Genomic DNA, 21,311 nt, shown 5'->3' on the forward strand with positions numbered 1-21,311 from the left:
CCCCCGCATCGGCAGGCGGACTCCCAACCACTGCGCCACCAGGGAAGCCCTGTTGTTATTATTATTACTAAACAATAACGCTTTCATTAAGCACTTCCCCATCAAGACTCTGAAGCACAGTACCCTAACGAGGGTACCATCGGCCCCTGGGCACCATGACTGCAGCCTTCCAGTTTACTTCTGCTGGAGAATTATGTCACTGGTTCATACAAACCTAGAACACGGCACAAAGCCACACGGCTAACAGACAGGCTTAATGTCATTCCTCCAGACAGGCAACCAGGTGGCCATTCAGCTATACGTAAGGAGCCCCCACTACGTGCCAACCACTATTCTAAGTACCACGGAAACAGGTAAACAGACCAAAAAGATTCTTGACCTTGTAGAGCACATATGTTCTAGTAGGGAAGTCAGGCAAAAAAAGAAACAAATGGTCATTTGAAATAGTGACACACAGTGCGCAGAAATTAAAACAGCATAATGCACTAGGGAGAAACTAGGGGCAAGGGGAGAGGGGCACAGATCAGCTTAGTCATCAACGTCTTGTGCAGTCCCAGCGTGTGCTGCACCCCAGCACCCCTGACCTGCACGGGGCGGGGCTCACCACACCATCTCCGAGGCCTCCTTCAGGCCGGATTTTCTATGACTGAATTCTGAGAACTCACATATTCAGCAAAAGGGTACGGACTGAACAGGAGAGATGTCCTGTTTCCACTCTGAAGCACCCCGAACTTTGGGGGGAAGAAGCTGTGGTTTGCCGAGCCCCAAGTTCGCAGGAGGGAGCTGGGAAGCGCCGGCATTCTCACCCTTTTTCCTAGAAGGCGAATCCGTCTTGCTGGCTGCCGGGGCAGCGCTGGCGGAGAGGGTTTTAGACTCTTCGATCGTAGGCAACGGGGGCGCTGCGGCTCCTAAGGCCTCAACATCTTCTTCGTTTGCGAACTGAATCTCCGTCTGCGGCTTGTCCTGCTCCAACAGCGGCTGCACGGGAGACGCCCCAGCCAGTGTCGGTGACTGGTCACTAAACGCGTCTGAAGATTCACTGTGGATGGCTTGAAAGTGCATCTCATCACAGACTTCTCTACTGTTCAGCGGGCTGGACTCTTTCATCTTGTGTGCAGATGACTAGATCAAAGGGGCAGGGAGGGAGAGAGAAGGTCAGAGAGAAACTGAGTCACCAAAGAACAACCGGGCAGGCAAGGATCTCCAGAGCCAAGCCCACACTTGGTACGACACGGTGAAGCTTCAGGAGTCACCTGGTGATTCCGTACCTGCCGAGAGGTCTGGAAACCAAGGACAGTACTTCCAAAGTGAATGAACTTTCACAGAAAACATCAACTACCAAAGAGCAGTGAGTGAGATTAGCAATGGAACGCAAACGTCCAGCAGGAAAATGGGAAGTATATTCACACCACAGGGCGTTTGCAGTAATAAGAGTAACAAGTGAATTACGACTACACCCAACAACATGACGAATCTTGCAAAACTAATCTCTGCTGTTAGAGTCAAGATTGGGTTTATCCTGGGGGTTCCGGGGGCGGGCAGTCAGTTGGAACAATAACTGCAAAGGGTCAGAGGGTTTCCAAGTTCTGATTTAGCCCCACTTCCTGGTCTGGGTGCAAGTCACGTGGACACGTTCACAGTGTGAAAATTTACTGATCTCAGCACTTAGGATCTGGGTATTTCTCTGCCCGTGTGTTATATTTCAACGAAGTCTACCCCCCCAAAACGTGAATGAACAAGGGCAGACTTGGTGGCTGGTTCACATGAGTGGGAAATTAGCATTTCTGTCTCTATCTCTCCAAGGAGTTTCCAGTTATGGAAAAGGTTTATCCAAACAGAAACCGAAATGCAATTTGTGGGCCAGAAAGTGGGGAGAGGGTATGCATTTCTGTATCTGATCCCACAGCTTCGAACACAAATGAAAACAGTGCAACAGCGGATCTGTGGCCGGAACTGTTTTGCCAGAAGAAGTGATGGGTTTGCACTTTCGTGCCGTTTCTCCAGCAACAAACGACGTGAATTTGTAAAGATGGTTGGCTGGGTCAGCACTACCACTTGTGGGCAGAGAAGTCAGCATTTTCCGTGAAAGTTAAATAACCTAGAAAGCGAATTAACCCCCAACTCCAGCCTCAACAGACCTAGTCTCCAAAGAGCTGCCCTTCTTGAGTCATAATAGGAACGCTTTCCATCTTCACTCACTCACTCATTCATTTATTCATATCACAAAGACTTACTGGGGATACAAGAGGCCGTAGCATCTTCCAAGGATCTTACAATATTATTATTTAAAAAAAAAAAAAAAAGCCCCAGCTTGCAATATAATAATATAATTCAAGGTTCTTGTAACACATTGGAATATGAAATAAAATTTCTTGAAAGAAAGAACTGTGCCCATTACATGTTTTTCGAAACTACCTTCGGTGCATGGCAGAATTGAGCGGGTGGCGGGCAGGGGAGAACTTACCTTTGCGGCTTGGGGCAATTCTCCCCAAAGCCAGAGCATTTCTAGATTATCCTTTTGCATTGTCCTGTCCACAGACTTGCTGACCAATTCCGAATCACTTTTAGGTGTTGAAGGTCGGGAAACTGAAGGACTTAAGAAAACACAAATGCATGATTAAAGTGGGAAGGGAAGCTTTTAAAACTTGTTTTTGGTCCAGAATTCTATGGTTCGAGACAGCCCAGAAAAATGCACCTAACCCGCCACTGCCTTATGTCCACGGCTTCATGACTATCCCCTCTGTGGCCACCAGGGGTCGACAGAACACGCGCCAAGGGGGAAGGTGCTCCCAATTTGCGTAGCCCTGTCCCAACCTGCCGCCAAATTCCAAGTAAGTAAAGATGAAAAGAAGGAGCATTTAAAAGGGGAAGTTGGAAAAAAGAGAGATGGAACGGGAAACTGATCATGGGCCAACTTTACCACAAATGCCAGATGCCACCCATAACTCACTAACGTGGCAGGGACCTCCAAGCTGAGATTTTGCAAAATATTATATCTTCCAAGAATACTTCAAAGATTCCTATTTGCTAAGCTCTTCCTGCAACAACACATCACGATGCTTAATTCTCAGACCAGCTTTTAAGTGGCTGTAACTTGGGTTTGCCTCTCTGCGTTTTCTCCATTTTCATTCCTGAGCCCTGAGCCGTCATATCTCTGTCCAAGCACAGAAACCATCAACTTATCTACAGAGTTCTCACAGCCTTCTAAACAACAACCGGATGAGAAGGAAGACCCATTTAATTATCTCTGGTCTTCCATCTCCTGCACCATTTCCTCTGACAGTTTTAAATGACGTGAGAAAGCAAGCCCCTGCAATTTTCCTTTTGCACCTTCTCTCACAGACCTCACACAGTCTCCCTTAAGTCACCTCTCATCCATGTGCTTGGTTTCATTTATCTTTTCAAGTTAGATGTCAGCTCCAAGGGAACAGAACTTTCCTGCCAGGATAAGGAGAGCCCGTGGATGACACACAGCCATGTTTCAGACAAACAGGGACCCTGAATGGCTAAACTGCTCCTGGCTCTCTTTAGTCCAGCCATTCGGACAAACAGACTAAATGCTGCTTCTCTCCATCGTTTCACACTGAGGGGGACGCTGGCTGGTTCCTCCTCCCTGGGCGCCCGCTACCCTCACCCATGTCAACGGCACGTGGCAGCCCTCGGGCTCCGCTTGGCCAGTCTGCGGAGAGGAGGACCCTGAGATAGCATACCGTGGGCGTGTAAACGACGGGACACCTCTACATGCATGAGCGTAAATGCGTGTGCACACACACACACACATACACACGCACTCGTGCCCATAAGGAAGGAGTCCCCCGAGAAGGAACGCTGGGCCCTCCAGACATCTGAGAGGTGAAGCGTTCATCACCTCCGATCTGTCTTGCTTCCTCTAGTTTCCTAAGTCTGCTTTTCTCCAAAGGGTCAATGCTTTTCTGGCACCGAAGTGTCCAGAATTACACGTTCAGTATCAGTGACATGTGCAAATGGAGCGCTGTGGCCTCCAGCGAGGGGCCTTTGTGCCGACAACTGTGACCTGGGTCATTCTTTCTCCAGAGGCATCACGGGGGAAAATCCATCGTAACTGGCTTCCCACCCTCATTGGCACTGCACCCAAACCTCAAATCATTTGTTTGAAAAGAACACAATTTATTTATATTTCGTTATAAATTCTTCGGAACAATACATTGTCTTACCCACCGCACAAAATTAAGTCAAGCCCTTTAGACTGAGCCTCCTCTGGAGTCAGGTGTTGGCAAACGTTTTCTCTAAGACGCCAGGTAGCAAGAATTCCAGGCTGTGTGGGTTATGTGATCTTTGCAGCAACTGCTCGGTTCTGCCCGTGCGGTGCAAAGGCAGCCACAGACAACATATGGACAAACTGGCTGTGCCCCATAAAACTTTACAGAAACAGAGGATGGGCCGGACTGGGGCCACGGGCTGTAGTTTACCAAACCCCACTCTAGAAGAATGTACACACTGAACCCGGCTCTCTGTCACCCTGCTCAACTCCAGAATCCCCAACATTCTGATCCTGTGATAAAAGCTACAAGCCATACGGTTTCCATAGAGGCACGCAGGTGGGCAAATTCATATTCACAAAGGACCCAGCCCTGTGTGAGCCATAAGCTAGACGTGCCACCTCTCACATCCACTGTGCTACTACAGTAAACGCTGGGCCCCAGGCCGCACCAGCCTCTAGGAAGGATGCTGCACCCAAATACGTGAGCACAGTCTGCGCCGCTTGTTGAGAGAATTCAGACAGACAGAAGATGAATTAGGAGAAAGACTCCCAATGCTGACTGTGATCGATGAGAAAGATGGCTCCAAAATTTCTACTACGATTACCAAATATTAGACTTTTAAGATAAGGGTTGTCCAAAAAGTAAGCTTCAAGGTCACTGATTGATTTTCATAACGAATGCAGTTATTAGCCATAATAGTTTTCAGCATTTTTCCTGAAATCCCAATCAGGGACATCCGTTATAACTGCTCACAACTTAGCTGACCTCATTTGAATGTGGCCTTCCTTCTGCACAGTAAGCTGTGAGTGAAGTACGTCCTGAGATTGGGTTCTTGAATCAAAAAGAAACACAGTTTCCCAGGTAGAAGTTAATCACAGCTTCTCTGTTCAGGTTTCTAAAGAAAACCCTGTAAGTCTACAAAGCAGGCAGGTCATAGTGTGGGCAACGTTGAGGGAATGGAGGCAGAAATCTAAGGCCTCTGCCTCAGATGAAGACTCTAACCTAGGATCCCAAACCTTCAAGTCCATCCTATGCTATTCTCCAAAATTCTATGCTACAAATGCTGTGGAAACATCTGATTATATTACGCAGAAAATCTATAAGCTATTTTTTTTTTAGGAATTTTTTTTTTTTTTTTGATGTAGACCATTTTAAAGTCTTTACTGAACTTGTCACAATATTGCTTCTGTTTTATGTTTTGGTTTTCTGGCCGTGAAGTGTGTGGGATCTTAGCTCCCCGACCAGGGACTGAACCCACACCCCCTGCCTTGGAAGGTGAAGTCTTAACCACTGGACCACCAGGGACGTCCCGGAAGGTCCATAAGCTATTTACCTAGTTATAATAATAACTCTCCTTAAGCAACATCTTAAAAAAGTCTCGTAAACTTATTTGTTGAACAACCCCAGACACAAAACAGAGATCATATTCCCAATTTTCAATGCATTGTTGTATTTTTCAAAGCACTTCACAAAATTAGAAAGAATTATATGCGTGACCCTAATTTCCAGAGAGTTAAATTTAGTACTTAAAAAAAAAAAATCTAACCATCGACAAATGCTTAAAATGAAAGGAAAAGTAATAATCTATATGTATTTTCTTCATAAGTGATTTGGTTAGTTGGTAAAATAGATTGGTAAGAGTTAAATCTACATTTTCACTTCATAGAATCTATATGTATTTTCCACATAAGTAATTTGGTTAATAACAACACACAGTTCTAAGAGTTAGATCAAAGTTTTTATTATCAAAGACATCCACGATGGGAAGATAACCCAATCTACCTTTCCGAAGCGTGGAAGTAGGAAGACTGTGGAGGGCAAGAACTAGAAAGACCGCCCTCGGCCGCAACGGCCAGACGAGGGGGGCTCCCCCTGCCATCTGTCAGGCTACTGGATGCCACGTGATCCACATTCAAGGAGAGAGAAATCACAGGTCAATTCAATTAAACAAACTTTCTTATCAATTATTTGGCTCCTCTCCACGCTAACATCTTTAAGAAAGTGAAGGTACTTGGGCATGGAACAATAGCAGAGGGTCACATGTTGAAATCACTAAGAAATCAACCCGAATCTTCTGAGCCACAGAAGCAGGACACTGCCAAGACACACATTTCACTTTCTGTTTCAACCATATGCCCATAAACGCTTGCTTTTCTTGGGTCAGAATTTAGTGCCTAATCAAATGACTTACTCCAAAAGGCTGGATAATTTGGGCTGGTAACTGTCTCTTAAAAGAAAACACATAAACCCAAGTATGGAAATGTATCTATTTAGCCTAACTTGTAATTGCATTTAACAGTGGCCAGATCACTTAATCTGACGTGGCCATTCTTCTAGATTCACAGAGCCAAACATGAAAGACAGAGAAACATATTCAGGATTGTGTTTAAAACATTTGTTTAAAATGCTTAAAATCAGAGTGCTTGAACAGATTTTTCTACCTATTAGTGGTTTCTAAATATTCCACATCATTTTCTTCCTAAAAGTACTGTGTTTCTTCCCTCAGGGTTTAACTCCACAGGCCTAGGGAGAGAATGTACAAGGTTCTAGACAGGTCTCACACCTGCACTGTCCAATGATAGCCATGGGCTGCATGTGGCTATGGAGCGTTTGAAACGTGACTGGTCCAAACTGAGATGTTCTGTACATATGAGACACACGCCTCCAAGGCTTTTGAAAATGAGAACTGAAACAGCTCAATAATGTTTTAAAAAACTGATTACCTGAAATGACAATATTCTGGATATACCAGGTCATTGAAATAGATCATCAAAATTAATTTCATCAGTTTCTTTTCACTTTTTAAGGATGGTTACTAGAAAATTTTAAATTACGTACGTAGCTAGCATTACGTTTCCACTGGACAGGGCTGGCCTGAGGACAGACAGACCCCCATGAGGGGACTCCACAGGCCCCCAGCCCCACCTTGGCTGACGAACATTCACTGTCACGGTCCCGGCTAGAAACCAGGCATGTGATGCATCCATTTTTCTCCAACCTCAACTTCAGCACACAGCGCTGACCATGCCACCTCATTAATGAGATTGCTCGGGTCAAACTGGAACCGGGAGTGGCGTCTATGTGAGCCTGGCTTCAGGTGGGAAGCCCTGCAGCACGTGCCAGGGCTTAGGGGCTCCGAAACCTCCCCTTTAGACCAGAAGCAAACCTAACAAGTTAGAGGCACGAGTAACCTAAGGATGTCGCTGTCACTTAGATCAGTGCTTCCCAACCGCTTTTCTATTCTCGCCACACCTCCGGGACCTTTTTTTTCCCCAATAGCCCTCCCTCCACCATGAAATTGTAATGCCATGGATATACTATGTATCTGCTTATGTACTGTGGCCCTTTGGAGGCTACACACTATTATAATATCTAAGATTTTTTGGCCACCCCAGAACCAAGTTGTGTCCCGACAGGGGTGATATTATCCCTGCTGAGAAGGCACGCTTCAGTTCTGTCCCCTCCCCAGTCCTGAAAACTACTCAGAAGGGCTCACATATCCTCACAGGTTTCACAGGCTTAAAGGCTTTAGAGTCTTCCCCGCACACCGAGCAGCTCTGGTTCTCCAAGTTGATACAGGAAGTCTAGGGCCCCTTGAGAGCTCATTTCAGGGAAATCAATACTCGTAAACGCAGCAAGGGAAGAAGGCCTCATTCTCACAGCCCCGAATGACCACGGGGGCCCCCGAAGCAATCTCTTTGCTCTTGAGTCCCATTTCAGGGCTCAGTATCCAAAAAGGCTCTGTCACCTGTCTGCTCCTGTTGACAATTAGCTTTATGTAACTTAACAAGTGGTTGGCCTTTCAGTGTCTCCTGGGGAAGCTAAGAGCCATATCTGTAGCTCCATTTTGCTATTAGATAGAAGTTTATGATCTGCACATTCTCTGGTTTTAGTCCTGATCTGTACCTCTTACTCTAAACTGTGTTTTTTCCAGTCCTACTTTGTTTCATTTTTTACTTAGATTTCACCATTTTATTAAACATGTTTCCTGTAACTGACTTGGAATCCTCTGGACCAGGACAGGTGAACACACACGTACACACACCAGCCACTCACCTGGCGCTAGGTGACCACTCTCTGTCGGAATTCGGGTAAGATGCTGACTGAGGGTAAGTCATGACTGGGGAAAGGTTTTCCTTAGGGATATCTCCTTGGAATGGAGGTACATCATTAGAAAGAGTTCTGGAGACCAAAAAAAAAAAAAAAAGTCAAAGTCAAAGAATTATTAGTGATAGATTCATAATAAAGGCAAGTTTCCATTTTTTCCTTGATTATCGCTAATACTTCATAGATTAACATGATCTCCTTTTAAACTACCCCGGCGGGACTTCCCTGGTGGCACAGTGGTTAAGAATCCGCCTGCCAATGCAGGGGACACGGGTTCGAGCCCTGGTCCGGGAAGATCCCACATGTCGCGGAGCAACTAAGCCCATGCGCCACAACTACTGAGCCTGCGCTCTACAGCCCGCGAGCCATAACTACTGAGCCCATGTGCCACAACTACTGAAGCCCATGCGCCTAGAGCCTGTGCTTTGCAATAAGAAAAGCCACCTCCATGAAAAGCCCATGCACCGCAACGAAGAGTAGCCCCTGCTTGCCGCAACTAGAGAAAGCCCTCATGTAGCAACGAAGACCCAATAGAGCCAAAAGTAAATAAATAAATAAGATTTTAAAAAATAAAATAAATAAACTACCCAGGCATATTCCAGGCACATTCCAGGACAGGAACGGACAGGAAAAAAGTGACTCAGAGAAATGTTTTGTGTGCTCATGCTTTGGCTGAATTATAAATGTAAAGTGATTTTGTTCAAGAATTGGAATTTAGACATGGGCTCGATGACCACACTGCTTCTTACTTACACTGTAGGGCCTATGGAGCTGTCTTTCACATTTCACGTCTCAAAAGCCTGAGAGGTAGATTGGGCCCAAAACTGTACCCAGAGGGTTAATAAAACTCTTGCCATGTACGAGTGAACTACCAAATCCCTGTATGGCCGTACACAGATAATGTTTCGTCCAGCGGAATTAAATAAATGTCACAACCAATCGTAGTCTTATAATTATGAAATGGTTGCCAATCTACCTCGTTTCAGGTATAGCGCGCTCAACGAAATAGGATTCACTATTTCACTCACGCAGAGGCCACTGGTCTCTATTTTTGGATGTTATCTGAAATACCTAACACTAAGTTCTGGAACTAAAAGCCAGGCAGGGAAGGCGACTGCAATAAACCCAACCACCCAGCTTCTGAGCCCACAGCGCATCAGAGGCCACAGTTAGGAAAATCGACGTTGTCAATGTGCCTTTATTTTCAGCCAGGAAAAAAAAAAAAAAATCTATTCTAAATAACAAAGCAGAGGTTAATCCTGATGTTCCTTCTCCCTTTTTTTTTTTAATTGAAGTATAGTTAATTTACAAGGTTATGTTAGCTTCAAGTGTACAGCAAAGCGATTCAGTTATCCATCCTTCTCCCTTTTGTGTCAACAAGACACAAAAACAATGAGCAAAAATTACACTGAATTACATAAAAATATGAAACATCAAATATTCTTTACAAATGTTTTGGCTTTTAAAAATGGCATTTTTCACCATAATAGTAATACCCAGAAACAGCATTCCGCCACACTATTAAAAGCAAAGAAAAAAAAACAACAGGTGTCCATTCAACTTTGGGCCTCATCAAAATTGAAAAGTCTGCTTGTGGAGAAACCGGTCATGTTCTACATTCACCTGTGGCCCTAAGTCTATAACAGATTGGCCTCCAGCTATCCATCAGCCCAACTACCGGGCTCACAGGTGGTGCTCAAATAGGAATAAGCGGGTTCTGAAACAACGGTTTCATGCATGAAGTATTCATTTGCTGAGCTCCTGTTTCTTGGTTCTGATCTGGAAAGCTGGAGTTATCACCAAGGATGTCACCGATCGTCTCTCTGTCACAAGCTACATCCCATCTTTATGCTACTTTAGAATCGGGCCTGCAGGATTCCAAAATTCAGTCTCAAATGCATTAACAGAAGAGTAAGAAATTCTGGGAGAAAAAAAGTTTATAAGAATAATCCTACCGCAATCCCACTGCTGGGCCAATATATGGAGAAAACCACAATTCGAAAAGATACCTGCACCTCAATGTTCATGGCAGCACTGTTCACAACAGCCAAGACATGGAAGCCACCTAAATGTCCATCAGCAGAGGAATGGATAAAGAAGATGTGGTACATGTATATATACATAGTGGAATATTACTCAGCCATCAAAAAGAATGAAACAATGCCATTTGCAGCAACATGAATGGACCTAGAGATCATCAAACTAAGTGAAGTAAGCTAGACAGAGAAAGACAAATATCGTATGACATCACTTATGTGTGCAATCGAAAAAAAAAGATACAAATGAAACAGACCCACAGACATAGAAAACAGAAACAGACCCACAGACATAGAAAACAAGCTTATGGTTACCAAAGGGAAAAGGGGGGAGGGATAAATCAGCAGTTTGGGAGTAACAGGTACACACCAATATAGACAACATAGATAAACCACAAGGACCTACTGTAGAGCACAGGGAACTCTAGTCAATATTCTGTAATAACTAATAAGGGAAAAGAATCTGAAAAAGAACAGATATATACATATATATATACGTATATATTAAAAAAACCGATTCACTCCTGTACACCTGAAACTAACGCAACATTATAAATCAACTATACGTCAATTTAAAAATAAATAAATAAATAAAAGGATCATCCTAAACACTGAATTCACCCAGTTCTAGCTGAGGCCCTGCCTTTCACCCACACTTACCTACTGCTGTCCTGCAGCTCGTCTGAGCTCATCTCTATGGGGAACATGTCTTCATCCTCGGACGTGTTCGTGTTGTCGTCCCGCTTCAGGCTGTCCAGCTGCAACTTCCTCCTCCTCTTCCTTCGCTTCTTCACTAAAGAGCCACTTGAAGGGGTCTCGCTGGGAGGTAAGACCTGCACTGACGTGTTGGGGTCCAGGCTTCTCATCCAATCTACGGAGCTCCTCTTCAGCTGGGACTCCATCCTCGAGGCTCCTTCCGACAGGATCGGGGAGGTGGCCAGGTGCACGGGGATCACCTCCTGAAAGACAGAACACATTTCCGAGAAGGAACGTTGTTAGTTGGGGTTTAAGGAGCCGGTGGTGCCGACGACCCACCAGTGCTCATTCCGGAGCCCAGGCACGGGGGGCAGTGGGGAGCACAGGGCGGTCACGGCGATCTGCAGACGCGGCTGCCGAATTTGACAGGTGGTCATAAAGTCGACAAGTCGCTAACTGCCATTTTGTACTGAATCCTGCGTTTTCGTAATTATAACAAAGTGAGGTAATTATCAGTTATTTCAGGCTACCAAAATTCCACTTGGTCTGAAATTTCCAGGGTAAAGAGGAAAAAATGGGCTTGGAGTCATCACATTACCCTGGGAACTGGACTCCGTTTTGCACTCGTGTGTGTGTGTGTGTGTGTGTGTGTGTGTGTAAGAGAGAATGTGTGTGTTTTTAACATGCACTGAATTAGGATAATAATAATTTTTAAAGAAAACATCTGACAGTGTCCCCACACCGTGCCCCAAGTGCCCACCTGTACCAGAGCACACCTAGGTGTGCGGCTGTCAAGTGATTAGGTACTGACCCTCTTCTCTACAAGAAAACAAAAATAACAACAACCAAAAAGAAAAACCTCCACCGCCTGTCAATTTAATAGTTGTTTTATAACGATTCACCAGTTTTTAAAAAAACTATAGTCATCATTTTATTATCAAATGACTCATTTCTTATCAGAAACCTGGTAACAGGTAGTAAAAAATAGGGTTCCACCTCTGATGAGCTATGTGATCTTGGGCAGAGTCACTTAACTTCTGAGTCTGTTTCCTTCATCAGAAAAATGGAAATGATAATCCCGACCTTACGGCGTTGTTAGATAAAAGGGAACAATGTAACTATTGTACATACAGCCTGACACATATGCAAAAATTCACAGACAAACATGAATGGATAGCAACAGAAAACGGTATTGGAACAGTGGGAATCAGCAGTTTTACACAGGAAGCTTTGGGAGATGTTGTTTACTGTCGTCTGCCTGAAGTTGCAACAGAACTGAACAAACAAGAGGCGTCTGGTGCTTTGGAAAGCGTGAAAGCTGCTCGTGAACTCTATTCTCCTCTATCAGGAGAAGTAAATGAAATTAATGAAGCTCTAGCAGAACATCCAGGACTTGCCAATAAATCTTGTTACGAAGATGGCTGGCTGATCAAGACGACACCCGGAACTAGGTGAACTAGTGAGTGAAGAAGCATATGAGAAATACATAAAATGTATTGAGGAGAGACAATGGAACCCCTAAATAACTAGTTTGAAAGAAAATCTAGGGAAAAAAAGAAGTAAAGAATATATACAAAAGAGAGGGGGGATTAACAAGCATGCTGCTGATAGTTTAAAGTAGCTTAGAGAGGGACTTCCCTGGCGGTCCAGTGGTTAAGACTCCGCACTTCCACTGCAGGGGGCTCAGGTTCGATCCCTGGTCAGGGAACTAAATCCCGCAGGCCGCAGCATGGCCAAAAAATAAATAATTAAATAAATCAAGTGGGTTACAGAGCATCAGACCATGTGCTACACGTATAAAATCCACATCTGAGCAGGAAGGCTGAGGCTGGGAGAGACCATGGCACCTCTGGGAAGACCAAAAGGAAGCAGAGCCTGGGATGTTTTTGTCCTGAAATTGAAACTATGCGCATTCATTTTAGAGCCTGGAGCTATTTAGAGCTGTTACTCTATAAAGGCTATCTTCTCATAAAGGAACTAGTTCAAGTGGTTTTTATTGAGGAATCTCTACATCAGATCCCTTCAAAGTGGCTCTCCCAGTGAATGAAAGAGCAAAAACAAATGGTTTGTCTTAGAAGAAAACATGGGGGTAAATCTTCATGACTTGGAACTCGGCAAAGGATTCTTACATGTGACAACAAAAGCATGAGCCACAAAGAGAAAACAGATAAACTGGACTTCATCAAAATTTAAAACTTGTGTGTTTCAAAGGACAACATCAAGAAAGTGAAAAGACAACTCACACAATGGAAGAAAATATTTACAAATCGTCTACCTGATAAGGGACTCATATCTAGAATATATAATGAACTCTTATAACTCAAGGATAAAAAGACAAATAACCCAATAAAAAAACGATCAAAGGATCTGAATAGACACTCCTCCAAAGAATACATAAAAATGGCCAATAAGCACATGAAAAAATGCTCAACATCATTAGTCATTAGGGAAATGCAAATCCATACCATGATGGGATACCACCTCACACCCACCAGGATGGCTAGAATCACCAAGTGAAAGAGCAAGTATTGATGAGGGTATAGACAAATCGGAACCCTCGTGCACTGCTGGTGGGAATGTAAAATGGTGCAGCAGCTTTGGACAACAGTCTGGCAGTTCCTCAGTGGTAAGTTCAGTGTTACATATGACCCAGCAATTCCACTCCCGGGTATAAACCCCCCAAAATGAAAACATGTGTCTATACGAACACTTGTACACAGCGTTATTCACAACAGCCAAAAGGTGGAAACAAACCCAAGTGTCCACCAACACATGAAAAGATAAACGAAATGTGGTATACAGATACAGTGGAATATTATTTGGCCATACAAAGGAATGAAGTAGTGACACAGCCAGAACACGGATGAATCTTGGAAACATTATGGTACATGAAAGTCAGGCACAAAAGACCACAAACTATGTGATTCTATTCAGATGGAAGTTCAGATTAGGCAAATCTATAGAGACAGAAAGTTTGATTAGTGGTTGCTTAGGGCTCAGGGTGGTGGGGAGTTAGGGCTTTAGGGATAGGGGAGGTGTAGCTAAAGGGTACAGAGTCTATTCCTGAAGTGATGAAGATGTTCTAAAACAGACTGCGGGGATGCCTTGCATGTATCCGTGAAAACACTAAAAACCACAGACCTGTACACGTGAGATGGCTAAAGCACATGGTGTGAGAATTGTATCTCAACAGAGCTGTTAAACATTTTTTCATAGTAAAAAAGTTATGTGATTTAGTCACTCACTAAACAAAAATTAGAACATTTCAGCCATCTGAGATTTGACACACGAGTATAACTTCCATGCTTTGGGATGATGGTTTCAGGCCAGTGTCATTCAACTCCTCTGTCTCCCTGGAACCAGGGAGCGAACGCATCAGGCGGGGACTGCTGAGTCTTGGGTAGACATAGCACACACTCACCCTGTGGCTCAAATCCCCAGGACAGGTAAACAGCCACTTTTCTCCTCTTCCGTCACCCACGCAGCCGGCCCCATTATCACCTCTCCACACACGCTCCCAGATGAGCCCTGCTCAAAGCTCAAAATGTGGGAGAAAGCTTCACCACCCAGGCTTCCTTACCTGATCGTTATCAGTCTCTTGAACAAAAAATGCTTCTCCATTATCTCCCAATTTCATGTGCAAATCCACTGCTTCCCCATTGATTTCTATGTCAACCTGAAGGAAAAACATATGTTTTTCATCACAACAGGAAACCTCACGGGCAATGACCAGGTCTCTACGTACACTTCAGTCACACGCATCCCCCAAATATCTCACAATTCCAAACCTCCGTTGGTCACTCCGGTCAAGAAACGGAGTCTTCTCCCCCACCACCACCACCATCCTGGGTCCATGCAAGCTTGTGATTGCCCCAGTGAGTAGAGCACAACACAGGTAAGGCCACGTGGCTTCCGAGGCTAGACCAGAAAAAGAAGGCAGAGTCCGCCCGGCTCCCTCCCTTGCAGCCAGCCGCCATGGTCTGAGGAAGCTCAGGCCACATGGGGAGCCCACGCGGCGTCTGGGTGACAGCCTCGGCTAAGAGTCCAGCCAAGGGCCACCAGCCGAGTGAGCAAGTGCATCTACACAGGATCCCAGCCCCCAGCCCTGAGTCTTCAGCTGAGGCCCCAGGCAGCAGAGAGCAGAGACGGGCCAACCTGCGGCACTTGCTGTGAATTCCTGCCCCACAGAACCCCCGGAGCTTAATAAACAGTTGGTTTATGCCACTAAATCTTGGAGAAATTTACACAGGCATAGAGATCAGAACAATCTGAGTAACCGTCAACTCAGGGACCAGCCCTTTCCAACGGAAAGCTAAAACTCGGGGTCCGCGAGGAGCTCCAGATACGTAAGGCCGCAGAAGTGCGAGGATTTTTCTCTAAGGAGAGAACCCATCCCCCAGGTCACGTACCACCTTCTCCCGGGAACGCAGGACCCCCATCTTCCCAAAGCGGACGTGGAAGGGGGAGCACTGCAGGCTCCCGTTGGGCTGGCGGACCACGATGATGTCAATGCATCCGGACAGGGTGGCAGGGTTCAGCCCCTTGTAGAGCTCCTTCACGGTGACAAACACCTGGCCTGCCAGCTGCCCGACGTAATTCATGGTTTGAGCCTAGGAAACAGAGACACAAGCAAGGTGCACAAACGATTAACCCGGGGCAGGCTCTAGAGCCAGTCAAGGTTAACGTGCCCACGCCACAGGCCCGACTTCAAAGACACCCAGCTCAGCGCATCTGGCTCCCCTGGAATGGGCCCCGCCCAGCGCTCCCCACCCCAAACCCTGGCCACCCCAGGAGGCCTGATCTCAGTCGTCACCGGGCTCTTCCTCTCCGAGTCCACCGCACGTGTGGCGCTCGCTCTTTCATCACATGCAGGTTTTTACAGACCAAATCTTCAGACTCGGGAAGAGAGACTGTATTTGAGACCTCTTCATACTCCCCACCACGCCAGAAAGAGCAGGTGATTAATAACGCTGGCAGAAAAAAATGACTATTTTTACTTGAGAAGGAAAAAATAAGTGACTTTTATTTTGAACAGTTTCCATCCTGGTCCTTCTCTGCCCGCCTGATGCTCTCACATCTCGAGGGACACTTGTGCTCGGCTTCGGTCTGTCTGCCCAGCCGATCAACCGAAGTCCACTCAGCAAACATCCAGGGCCTCCACTCCACCAGGAGCCTGGCGCCGGGAACACAGATTAAAAGGACGCAGACCCCGTGCCCCGGAGGGACTCGGGCTCGTGAAGGAGAGAGAAGGAGAACACACACGTGGTCGTGTCTGCTTGGACTTAAGGAGACGCTGAGGGACTTACATCCAGGGAAAGAGGAGAGCCATCCCAGAGGAGCCGACAGTCGATGGGTGGGGAGCAGGGCTGGGATGCTCCCCGGGAGAGGAAGGTGGACAGGCCGCCGCAGACAGACAGGTGTGCGCACAGGCACAGAGGGGGTGGCGCCTGCGGCAGAGAACACGCAGGGGGAGGACGAGAGCCGACACCTGCCAGGAGACTCGGAAGGTGCTTTGTAGCAACTGAAGCCGTCGGGGACTCGGGAACCACAAGATGGGGATTCGATCCGTGATTTAGATAGAGCGCTACAGTAAAAATGTAGAGAAGGCGGCCAAGAAAAGACACTGAAGGCAGGAAGACCAACCTGTGGCTTCTGGTGATGGTGCCGACAAGACAGGATGCCAGCCTGAAAGGCGGCAGTGACGGAAGAAACGAGGCAGAGCGCCAATCCGGGAGACACTGGGGCACAGGGCAACGGGGGCCCCACCGGCGCCGAGCCCTGGCCCTCCTCACAGCTGGGGCTGTGACGGCCACCCGGGCGTGAGCCACACCCGCCTGGCTGCCCAGCCAGGTGCAGCGACGGCGTGGTGACCCCTCAACAAACTTAAGACAGGGCTGCCACATGACCTAGCAATGCCACCTCTGGGTATACAGTCGAGAGAACTGAAAGCTAGGTCTCAAAGAGATAACCTGCACACCCGTGCTCACAGCAGCATTACTCCCAACAGCCAAAAGGTGAGAACAACCCAAGAGGCCACAGATGGATAAATGGATAAGCAGAATGCAGTATTACAGACACAATGGAATACTACTCAGCCTTAAAAAGGAAGGAAATTCTGGCACGTTACAACATGCATGAGCCTCAAGGGCATTACGCTAAGTGACACTAGCCAGTTACAAAAGGACGAATACTGTATGCTCCTACTTATCTGAGGTACCTACAGCAGATAAACCCATAGAAACAGAAGGCAGAACGGTGATTACCAGCGGGGAGGGATAGGGCAGGGGAAGTTCATGTCTAACGGGGACAGAGCTTCAGTGTGCGAGATGAGAAAAGTTCTGGAGCTAGATGGTGACCGTCCACCGTGTGAATGCACACCCACGTGCATGTATTACATTAAGTCTACTGAACTGTTCACTCAAAAGTGGTTAAAAGAATAAATTTTATGTCACGTGCATTTTACCACCAGTTTTAAATTTTTTTACAAGGAGGGTAAAGGAGAATACTGCATTAACCAAAACTCATTTCAGGAAGAGGAACCATTATTTGGTTAAAAAGTTTCTTTGAGTGACAGCTTGGGCCCACGTCACCTCCAGTGCCTGCCTGGCCGAGGGGCGTGAGGGTAACCACACTCTCCTTGACCTTCCCTTCGTCCAGGGTCTCTTGTAAATACGTGCTGGAGAATAGGTACCGAATACAAGAATAAACCAGCTGGGCGCCGGTTCCCAAGTTTCACTTCCGTCAGTTCTGTTTGAAGTAAAAGGCTCAAGGAAGAAGCTAAGTTGATGACAGTGAAGAAGCCAGGCCAGCCCGAGTCCCCCTCCCTGCCACCCTTCACCTCCCTCCCGCCACGGTGTCCGCGGAGACACACCAGCAGGCGCGGAGGGGAACGTTTGCCCCGAAGAAGAAAGTGCCTCAGGACCTCAAGAGAAGCCAAAGATGTGCACGAAACAAATGCTGCAGCTTCCACTGAACGGCTTTGAGACACCTGCTCTCCACTCACCCCATTCCAAGTTACTTTTCAATCTCTTGATTTTAATCTCAGAATTTGGCTGGAAACACCTGCTTCACCTGACAAGGCTTCACTGACCACGTGAAACGGGATTCCACAGCCCTCGTTCCAAAGTTTTTCAAGGAAAGCTGAGCCAAACCTCCAAAAAAACCCTCTGGCCAAACTGGGGCTCTCTAAGCTGTGCTTAACTCTGAGGTTAGGAAACAGGTAAATATATTTTTCTCAACATGACATCTTCCAGCTTGACCTCCTGGAATACTACTAATTTTCTAAGACTATTCCATGCCATGGAACAGTGTCTTTCCAGATACTCTTCCCTAAGTTAGAAACCACTGCAGTAGTGGTATTAGACCCAAATAGATAATACACCACAGAGCACAAAAATCCAAAAGCATATTCCCGCTGGGGATTCTATCTACAACATTCATAATCAACAGCGTCTTCAGCTTGAACAGCATCAATTATTAAAACTAGGGACTTCCCTGGTGGCGCAGTGGTTAAGAATCCACCTGCCAATGCAGGGGACACGGGTTCGAGCCCTGGTCCAGGAAGATCCCACATGCCGCGGAGCAACTAAGCTCGTGTGCCACAACTGCTGAGCCTGCGCTCTAGAGCCCGCGAGCCGCAACTACTGAAGCCCGTGCGCCTAGAGCCCGTGCTCCACAACAAGAGAAGCCACCGCAATGAGAAGCCCGCGCACCGCAACGAAGAGCAGCCTCCGCTCGCCGTAACTAGAGAAAGCCCGTGCACAGCAACAAAGACCCAATGCAGCCAAAAATAAATTAATTTTTTTATAAAAAGAACCTAAATACGGGGCTTTGAATTATTTTAGGCCAGTCCCTTTAATCGCCAATTCAGGAATCATTCCCACTCATTTATTATGCAAGTGGATAAAAGTGATTTTAATTCCCTTCCCGGGTCTGTCAAGGAGACTATTGTCGAAGGCATGTTATCTAGGAAATAACAGTGTCTCCATTTTCATACTGTGGCTGTGCTTCCCGGCCGTGACACAGTGATGGTACGACAGGCGACACCCAAGTCAGAGCTACTCCTCTCCAGGAAGGCTGGTGGATCAGGGCGCAGGGCTGAGAAACCTCACCTTAGCAAAGGTCAAAAGGAGTGCAAAACTGTCTCAATAAACACAGTTCTCAGAATACACATTTTTGTTAAACCTTCCTCACCTTCATCATTTCCTTCTACATTCATCTCTTTAAGCCCCGCAAGAGTTCTACAATCACCCCTTAACCTGTATTTCCCATCGCGTCTCCAACGTCCTCATCTGCATGTCAGGATACCTTGTTCATCTACGCGCCCAAAATCACTCATCGTTTTGCAAACTGAACCTTCCACTGGCCCTCCTGTTCAGTTAACACCAACCCCTCCCATCCTGGAAAGTTGCTTGATAAACGCAGGCTGTCATTTGTCAAACGGCTGGAGAGACCCCATCCAGCAAGCTGTCTGCCCTCCTTGAGGATGGGGAGGGGGCCTGCTCATCTCTGGGCACCCAGGAAATGTTGCGGCCGCACACGACCACGTTTCCTTTAACTTCCCAGGCTACCTCTGATTACATCCTTCAGCATTTGCCAGGAGCCCAATCTCTCGTATTTGTCTATTCAGGTAGGTACGTGTGGAATGACGTGATTGAATTAATCTACATGGTGACTGTCTTCCAAAAAGTGAAAATGCTTCATTGGTTGCGAACGCTTTTGCATTGGTTCGATGGAAACAGAGGATGCACAATCAAAGCTGCCCCGGTCCTACTCTTACCACTTTGAAACAAACGCACATCCCAGAGTGACGGGCCAGAGTGCAGGAGAAGCCTGTTTCTCCCTGGTGACCATCGTGCCACAACAGGACTGGGGCGGTGGCACGTAGGGGATGCGAAGCTATGCCACACAGGGGGCCCCCAGGGCAGGCATGGCCACACGGGTGGGTACAATATTCTAGTGCTTTAATGAGGAACGAGGAGACAGGTCATCACATAAAGAGAAATGAGGAAACGTACCAGAAGCTAACGAAAGAGAACTACTGAAAGCAAATTCCCTAACTCCACTAGAATTTCAGCAAAGGCTAACCTGTGGATCATCTTTGAAAGGACGTCCAGAATGAAAGAGTATTTCGGGCTCTCTGAGAAAACAAATTCTACTGCCGTATGATGTTAACTTTTTGTCGGTCAACCCAGCCCCCGCCCCCCGCCCCCAGACCGATCCTTGTTTCCGTGAGGCTCTCCGGGGAGCTGCAGGTGCAGTCTGAACACGCATGCTTCTTACCTGACGCAACAACCAGGAACTCCAGGGAGAGTAAGTGGAGGCAAGAAGATAAAATGATGGTTTGGAGAAAGATTTAAATGGGCTTGGAAAACCACGACGGGTGCCTACTGACTCTGGAGAACAAGGAATACTCCAAAACCATCAGACCTAACGCCCACCCGGCGGGTGCTGCAAATCCTCAGCAGGCCACTGATCACTAATAATCACCTTTTCCTGAATCCCAGGTGAAAGGCCACGCAAACCTCCACACGACATTTGCTCAGCACTTCACGACACACGAAACTCCTTTGCCCAGGGCAGCTCATGTGATGCAAATCCATGAAACTCCTCTGCATAGGTTGAGTACTCAGGACCGACATCATTACCCCATTTCTGACAAGGAACTGGGGCGCCGGGCTTGCGTGGTGTTCAGGGCAGCACAGCCGGTAAGCGGCAGTGAGGACGGGAACCCAGGTTGAACCCCTGGCCCTCCCTGTCCTGCTGTGCGTAGCATTGCCTCCCCTTCTTGCTGGACAGAACTGGTATCAATGGGTGAGGCCCAGTTAAAGAAAGACCAGTCCTGTGGCTTCAGCGAAACAGATGGCAGTCATCTAGTTCTAAAGGTCGGTAACGTTCGGCACACGTTTACAGGGCATCCAGTGCTACCCCGGTGATCAGAGATTGTAATTAAAGTTGGAATCAGAGAGAGGCCATCCCAGAGCCAGGGTGGAAAGCACAATCTATGAGACCAAGCTTCTACGAGAACTGACTCGTTAGAGGGAGTGAGCTCAGCATCAGTGGGAGTATTCAAAGAATCTCAGCCACGATCCAACAAAGACGTTGTAAAGGAAATTCAAAAATGGGGCTCTAAGCTGATGATCCTGTGACCTGGTCATAACAACATCATAAAAGCAAGTTTTCATCCCAAGCAAGAAACCAGGGGTTTGGAGTTGGTTTTTTGTTTTAGGGT

At 46.7% G+C, this 21,311-nt stretch overlaps 1 protein-coding gene across 1 annotated transcript in view; it reads right to left on the minus strand.

Annotated features, from left to right (window-relative positions):
- LPIN1 (lipin 1) overlaps positions 1-21,311 on the minus strand; it is a 68,619-nt gene that overhangs the window by 37,796 nt on the left and 9,512 nt on the right. Inside the window, exons 2-7 of the mRNA XM_024737700.1 lie at positions 15,490-15,690; positions 14,661-14,756; positions 11,045-11,343; positions 8,298-8,423; positions 2,465-2,594; positions 807-1,122 (exon numbers count right to left, since the gene is read on the minus strand). Of these exons, the coding sequence (XP_024593468.1) occupies positions 807-1,122; positions 2,465-2,594; positions 8,298-8,423; positions 11,045-11,343; positions 14,661-14,756; positions 15,490-15,681 (1,159 nt within the window). The 5' untranslated portion in view covers positions 15,682-15,690. The remainder of the gene's footprint in view (positions 1-806; positions 1,123-2,464; positions 2,595-8,297; positions 8,424-11,044; positions 11,344-14,660; positions 14,757-15,489; positions 15,691-21,311) is intronic.

Source organism: Neophocaena asiaeorientalis, unplaced genomic scaffold, assembly GCF_003031525.2.
Source record: "Neophocaena asiaeorientalis asiaeorientalis breed wild unplaced genomic scaffold, Neophocaena_asiaeorientalis_V1.1 scaffold396, whole genome shotgun sequence".
Classification (NCBI taxonomy): domain Eukaryota; kingdom Metazoa; phylum Chordata; class Mammalia; order Artiodactyla; family Phocoenidae; genus Neophocaena; species Neophocaena asiaeorientalis.